Raw genomic sequence first — 7,618 nt, forward strand, 5'->3', positions numbered from 1 at the left:
GGTGGTTCTGCCACAATGTGGACCCGCATGCGAGAAGCTAGTTACGATGAATGACACGTCCCTTTGTATCGAACGTGTGAATTGGTTGTCTAGCCACACGCCAACAATCAGTAATAAAGGTGGTTGGGGAGACAAACATGGCTAAGGAATTCTTAGAACATCTCTAAGGGACTTTCTATATTGAAATCATCCCAAAAGATTTACCATATAGCTTTGTAATCACAATTCTGCCGTCCCTCCGCCCCCGCCCTTCTTCTACGGTAAAAAAACTCACAGCAAAAAAAGTTTGTAATGGTTCGATTCCACCGCCGCAAAGGAAGAAATCAAGCTAGTAGAAGGAGAAAAAGGAGTTGGAAAAGACTCTAGCTAGAGTGGCCTTCGTAGTCCTCTAGAGCTGACCTTCGCTGGGTTACTCGTAGCCCTCTCAACGGAGAGTAGGTCTCGACGAAGGCCAAACTTTGGTAAAACATATCGCGTGTCTCGATCTCTCTCTTTACATTTGTCATTCATGATCTTGTGTGTTGCTTGAGCTTGTATACAGGTTACCTAAAGGTATCAGCAACTACGTGAAAAGAAGAGATCGAAAGGGAAGAAGAGGGGAGCTGACTTGCACAGCCCGTGTATACTGGACACGTCCGGTATTTCCTACCTATGCTAAAATTATTCATTCTCTGTTCTAACTCTGTGGTTGCAGGGTTGTATCTTGTATACATATTCAATACACCTTGTTTACCCTGTTGGCTTACTCATGAGGGGTTTATTTATCTGACTAGGAGTTTTCAAGTTTGAAAACTCTAACACTAATCGTTTCCGCATTTTGAAGGGTTGAATTTTTAGAAACACCTATTCACTCCCCTCTAGGCGGCATCCTCGGTCCTTTCACGGACGTCAAGATAATTCACTTCGCCTATCTTAATCTGTGGCTCCCGCATCACCCCTGCCCGCATGGGTCCCTGCCCGAGAGTCCGTGTCGCCCGGATGCCAAGTATTATTCGCTCCGCCCCAGCTTAATGGCGAGTCCGGTACATGAACCCCGCATGCTCTCGTGTCGCACCGCCCACATGGGTCCGCGTCGAGCCCCACCTACCCACAAACAAATCATGCCTCCACGTGCGCCCTAGCTCCAGCCTGCGTTGACGGCGGCGGGAAACTGCGACCTATTGCTGTGCGTAGTCCCAGCGTACGCTGGAGCACGCGTCTCGTCATGGACGCGGGCGACGCGATGCTAGTATGTGCTTGCGGCGGCCGCGGCACTCGCCTCACTCTGCGACGTGCTCGCCGTGTGCTCTGCTTCGCCCACGCGTGCGTGCCCTAGCTCCAGCCTATGCTGGTGACGATGAGCAACTACAAACGCTTGCCCCACTCGCCCGTCAGCGCATGCATGCCCGTGCGCGTGTGCTTGCGTGTCTGCGCCCTGCTTGCCTCGTGCGGGTGTGGTCGCGCGTCTACAACCCGTTCGCCCTCCTATGACAGCAGGAACGAAGGAACAATATGTCGTGAGACAAAAGGACGCACCTCCTGATCGCACATAACAGACGAGTCTGTTGTGTGGTGATTCGCTTGATGCCCGCATGTAACCATGTGGCCCATTAGTCTACCACGTCCACATAGAAGAAGGAAAACATGAAAATTTTAGAAATAGTTTAGGGTCCAAATATAAAAGTATTTATTAGATTATTATTATTTTTTTAAATATAAAATAATAAAACACACAAAATATTTTAAAAATAAAACCAATTTTATTAGGTTTCTATAAACCAAATCTACACGCGATATAGGTCATAAAGATTATAAAATATGCTTTAGGTAATGAAATTTGTATATTTCTTAATATGTTCGTCGAAACAACTTGTCATGTACATCGTCATAGACATGGATAAAAATTTGTTAATATGTTCGTCTAAACCATAAGACACGTGTATCATTGTACACATAGATACAAATTCGTTACCCCATGCAACGCACGGGTATATATCTAGTGTTTAAAAAAGTTTGGAATAGATTCTCTAGACCACTCACTGTACCATATACTTTATCCGTTTCAAATTATATGTGACTTTGACTTTATTGGTATATCTATTTTACTATGTATATAGATATAATAATATGTCTAGAAAAATCAAAGTGATTTATAGTTTGGAACCAAGGTAGTTAAACTATCCTTCTCACTCTTCATTAATAAAGAGGTTGCGAGCTCTCTAAATTTAATATATGATAGTTCTTTTATATATTTTTATACAATAAAGATTATGATAACTTATTGAACGGGATAGAACAAAATTTGTTTGGAGAGTTTTGTCCTATTTGTTTGGCTTATAAGCCATATTTTTTCAGCCAACGAACAATATTTTTCTCTCACAACAAATCAGCCAACAATACTTTTAGCCATGGCTTATCAGCCAAACGAACAGAGCATTTGTTAGAGTCCCGAAAGAGAGAAAGCTATCATTCTCGCACTTTTGTTTAGAGAGTTTGTTAGATTCACGAAAGAGATATACATAATAAAGAGAATATTAATGAAATGGCTTACATAGGAAAACACGAAGATTAGAAAAAGAAAAAAAAGGTCCCGCATTAGATCTAAACATGTTTATAGAGACTCTTTGGATTAGCGCATAAGATGCCTTTGGCTTTTCTTTCCTGTTCGATTCGATGTGTTTCTTAATGCGTGTGGAAAATGCAACATCCAGCGATGCGACGAAGCGGCGACTCCTTGGTGTCAGTACCAGTGGTACCACTTGGTGCAGCGAGGAGAAGATCTTAGGCACGTGTAAGCCTGTGGACGCAAGCAGCAGCTATCATTAGGATCGGATTAAAAACCCCTATAAATTCTCAACTAACAAAAGAACAAAAACGGAAGGGATACGATCCATGAGGCGAAACAAAAGCAAGGCTCGTTCCCGGAATAAAAGAGAAAGCCAAGGGTGGATGGAGTAAAAAAAGCGAGTAGTAGAAATAACTCCCCGGGGCCGAGGCGAGGAAGAGGCGGAGGAGGAGAGAGAGAAAGCGCGGGGGCGCGAACGGAAGCAAAGCCTTAGTTATCCACCCACCCCGTCGCACTCGCACCGCATCCCCCCCGATCCCCAATTCCCATTCTCCACGACACCCGCCCATGGATCACCACCTCACGCCGACGCCGCCGTCGCCGATGGAGAACTCCGCGGCGGGGCCGTCCTCGAAGCCGCCGACGCCGGCGTCCACGCCCAACTCGCGCCTCGCCTCGGCGCCGTCCTCCCGCCACTCCGCCACGCCGCCGCACGCGTCAGCGCCGGCGTCCGCCCCGACGCCGGCCTCCCGCACCGTCTATAGCGACCGCTTCATCCCCAGCCGCACCGGATCCAACCTCGCGCTCTTCGATCTCGCCCCCTCGCCCTCCGCCGCATCCTCCCACGAAGGCTGCCCCGCGGCCTCGTCCGGATCTGCGCCCGCCGCGTCGCCCTACTGCGCGCTCCTCCGCGCCGCGCTCTTCGGGCCTGACACGCCCGACCGTGTCGCGTCCTCGGCCACCGCGTGCTCGTCGTCCTCCTCCCCGGGGCCGTCGCCTGTGGGCACCCCCGCCACCGGGAACATCTTCAGATTCAAGACGGAGGTGCGCCGGAGCGCCAAGAGGGCTCTTTTTTCGGGAGAGGAAGAGGAGGACGCGCTGTTCCCCGGCATTTTCACCACGAGGGGCGCGGGCCCAAGGAAGGTTCCAAGGTCGCCCTACAAGGTGAGAAGGGGAATTGGATTTGGTGCTTTCTTGATTGGGCCTTCTCTGTTTCCTGATTTAGGTTTCTTGGGTTCTGTTTCTTGAGCTAGCCTCTGCTGCTTCTTGGGGGCGTGAAAGATTTGACATGTCGCCAATTGCATTCTGAAATGCTGAAAGAGACGTTTTTTTCACGAACATAATGCGAAATTTGTAGTCTTTGTGCCAACAATTTTGTGTCTTTGCGCTAATTTTCTTGCTGTTGCTTGTAGGTGCTGGATGCGCCCGCTTTGCAGGATGACTTCTACCTCAACCTCGTCGATTGGTCTTCACATAATGTCCTCGCTGTTGGGTTGGGCAATTGCGTTTACTTGTGGAATGCATGCAGCAGCAAGGTAAGCAACCGTGGTCATCCTTAAGGTATATCATCACTGAGAATTGAAGATGGATTGTTAACAGATTTATCATTGTATAGGTCACCAAGCTTTGTGATTTGGGGGTGGATGACAATGTTTGTTCTGTGGGGTGGGCGCAGCGCGGCACTCACCTAGCTGTAGGCACAAATCAAGGAAAAGTTCAGGTTATGTCCCATTCTTACCTTGAATATAGTTAGATGATATGTTCACAATCCATCAAGTGTTGGATGATATCTAAATCCCTTTTAGTGCAATGTATCATCAAGAATTACAGCTGTATGCAGCACATGGAATAAATTTGACAATTTTGCAAAACCAGCTCAGGTGCAGACAATGTACCTTTTAGCACTTAGTATATTGATTGGTTAATTATGGTAGTCGATCCTTTCGATTGACACAAAAACCTTCTGTGTAAAACCTTAATTGTTTTATACTTTTTATGGAAAACCTTAACAATTGTAAATGCCATTCTTCTATATGCTCAAACCTCAAACTCGAATCAATTTTATCCGGTTTTACTCTTGATTTAGAACCGCCCTTATTCCTGTAGGGAATTGATTTATAAATTTGTAGAAAAAGTCAAATGAGCATTCTGTTAGCATTCTGCATTGGTATGTAGAATTGTTACTTTATGAGTATCTGCAAATCTGATTATCATGTTACATTTTATCTTATGTAGATCTGGGATGCAACTCGTTGTAAAAGAATAAGAACGATGGAAAGCCATCGCATGCGTGTAGGTGCTCTTGCATGGAGTTCTTCATTGCTTTCTTCTGGAAGCCGTGACAAGAGCATCCTCCACCATGATATCCGTGCTCAAGAAGATTATGTTAGCAAGCTTACCGGGCATAAATCTGAGGTAATCTATTCATGTCTCCTTATAATATGACTTTTTTATATGTATTAGTGCATCAAATTTCTGATGATCTGGCAAGTATATACATTATCCTAGTGAAGCTTCAGTTTTCTATTTCGGTAACACATGAATTCCTAATCTCACATATCTTCCAGGTTTGTGGACTCAAGTGGTCTTATGACAATCGTCAACTTGCATCAGGTGGCAATGATAACAGAGTAAGATGCCTGTCCATATGTTCCTGTTAGTTTGGAATGCATTGTTCTTAGGATTCCACATTGCTGTTTTCCCATACTAATATTTCCCCTTTGTCCAGCTTTTTGTTTGGAATCCGCATTCAGTACAACCAGTACTGAAGTATACGGAGCACACAGCAGCTGTCAAAGCTATTGCCTGGTCACCTCATCTCCATGGCCTGCTTGCATCTGGTGGAGGAACCGCAGATAGATGCATACGATTTTGGAATACGACCACAAATACACAGTTGAGCTGTGTGGACACCGGAAGCCAGGTAGTGTTTTCAATGTGTCAATACCTGCAATCCTTGTTTATCTCTCATCTCATCATTACAAAAATTGCAATCATTGACCTGTGTGGACACTGGCACCTTGGTAGTTTTCAATGTGTCAATACCTGCAATCCCTGTTTCTCTCTCTTCTCATTATTACAAAAATTGCAATCATTTTCTGAAGAGTATATCACATTAGTCCATTTGTAACTATAAGAAAATGAAGAAAAATATTACTCCATAGCATTGACGCTTGAGGTTTAAATTGCCAACTAAAATTTAAGTTTTAAGTTTAACCAATATATGCTAGAAGCCAAAGTTGCACTGTGAAATATCCAAATAGAGGAAAACCACAACAATGACAACAACAAAGCCTTTTAGTCCCAAGCAAGTAGGGGTAGGCTAGAGCTGAAGCCCACAACATGCAGCGCCAAGGAAAAGAAAGTGAAAATGAAAAAAAATATATATAATGCATCAATAATAGAAACAGAAAGGGAATCAACCAAAAAGAAGAAAGCTCCTAGACATATTTGCTTTCACTTTTGATTCTGCTTGAGATATTCACAGACCTCTCAGACCACTGTGAAGGCAGGCAAATTTTTGTATAAAATTGGGGGAGGGTAGGATTGGACATCTTGTTTGCTTTCAAATACTAAGGATGCTAAATTTCTTGACAGGTCTGCAATCTTGTGTGGTCAAAGAATGTAAATGAGCTTGTTAGCACCCACGGGTACTCTCAGAACCAAATAATTGTTTGGAGATATCCAACAATGTCGAAGGTATGGTGCAATTTTATTATTCTGAAATTATGCTATACTTGCTTGCTTGTATTAATTCCATTCCCCTTTGGTATTTGCAGCTTGCCACTTTGACAGGGCATACATACAGAGTATTGTATTTAGCTATTTCCCCTGATGGCCAGGTGAGTCTTGGTGATCTGTTTCTGAGTTCTGTTTAATATACCTAGCATATTTGTTCTCACTGCCTTTCCACTGTTGATATCAACAGACCATAGTTACTGGTGCTGGTGATGAAACACTCCGGTTTTGGAACGTGTTCCCCTCTCCAAAGTCCCAGGTACTTGAATCAATCTGAAAATATGATTCCGTTGTGTATGTTATCTCATTTCTCATATAGCTTCCTAAGCTTTGTTCATGTTTGTCTTGCAGAGTTCTGATAGTTTAAGTTGCATTGGGGGAACATCATTTGTTAGAAGCTACATCCGGTGACACAGAAATGTATTTTTTGCTGGGCTCGTAAGATTATTGCAGCATATGTTGATGATCAACATCATTCCATTTGCAACAACCATGTCACCAGGTCATCAACCATCAAAGGTAGCCGAATTTTTGAGATGCATGATGCAATATGGTGAACTGGCCTGCGAGAATCCGGGCATGTCTCTTTAGCTGACAGTGTACATATTTATCAGAGCAACGGCCTTGTAGGAGCGAACACATTGTTCCAACTGATAAGAATACGCCCTTTCATTTTTGCTCCTTTTGCTGGTCAAACCTCGACCCGAGCTGTTTCTGTAGTGTGCTAGCAGTTAACCTATTTGAAACATTTACTGACCTGTGACGCCCATTTCATCCATGTGGGCACGGTGTAAAATGAGAACACTTCTGGTTCCAGATTCTTTCCTAGTGTCTTCAAAAGGAGGGCTGATTTTGCCCTGAATTGGCTTGTTTCACAATAAGAGAATCAAGAAACGTTTGTTCATTGTTTATTGATATATGGATACCAAGACAATGTTGAACTTTCTGCATATTTTGTCACATGACTTATCTTTGTAAAGTGATATCCAGCTTGTAATTAAGGCGTAAAATACGAAACAGAGAACAACAGCAGCAATCCTCATGTACTCGACCTGGAACATTTGAAAAGAGCGTAATCGAAGAACCTTTGAAGGATCGATGCGATCGCCACTACAGGTGCTGAGCCTAATCAAAGAAGAAATTAGACTCGTCACAAGAGCTACCGGGTGTCTTGTTCTATCCCAATGATTTTACTTCGTTTTCTGTGCCTGTGTCTGTGTGTGTCTTCTTATATGTAATCTCGGTTTGTAAAACATCGATTTGCTCTTATATGATATAGCAGCGCTCCTGCTAATTTTTCAAAAAAAAAGAAAAGAAAAAGAAAACAGATTCTGT

General features: G+C 43.9%; 1 protein-coding gene across 1 annotated transcript; it reads left to right on the forward strand.

Annotated features, from left to right (window-relative positions):
• The first annotated feature begins 2,968 nt into the window (after window positions 1-2,968).
• LOC136509963 (B-type cell cycle switch protein ccs52A-like) lies at window positions 2,969-7,145 on the forward strand. Its single transcript, XM_066504543.1, has 10 exons — window positions 2,969-3,709; window positions 3,958-4,080; window positions 4,161-4,265; window positions 4,781-4,960; window positions 5,113-5,175; window positions 5,274-5,468; window positions 6,143-6,244; window positions 6,325-6,387; window positions 6,474-6,542; window positions 6,635-7,145. Exons 1-10 carry the CDS (start codon window positions 3,113-3,115, stop codon window positions 6,692-6,694), a joined length of 1,557 nt encoding a protein of 518 aa, XP_066360640.1. The 5' UTR covers window positions 2,969-3,112; the 3' UTR covers window positions 6,695-7,145.
• The last annotated feature ends 473 nt before the right edge of the window (window positions 7,146-7,618 follow it).

This window comes from Miscanthus floridulus, chromosome 1 (assembly GCF_019320115.1).
Source record: "Miscanthus floridulus cultivar M001 chromosome 1, ASM1932011v1, whole genome shotgun sequence".
Taxonomy (NCBI): Eukaryota; Viridiplantae; Streptophyta; class Magnoliopsida; order Poales; family Poaceae; genus Miscanthus; species Miscanthus floridulus.

Coding starts and splice junctions, on each gene's coding strand:
- LOC136509963 (XM_066504543.1), top strand. CDS start 3,113: ATGGATCACCACCTCACGCCGACGCCGCCGTCGCCGATGGAGAACTCC. Junction 4,081..4,160: donor GGAATGCATGCAGCAGCAAG/GTAAGCAACCGT, acceptor ATCATTGTATAG/GTCACCAAGCTTTGTGATTT. Junction 6,543..6,634: donor TCCCCTCTCCAAAGTCCCAG/GTACTTGAATCA, acceptor TTTGTCTTGCAG/AGTTCTGATAGTTTAAGTTG.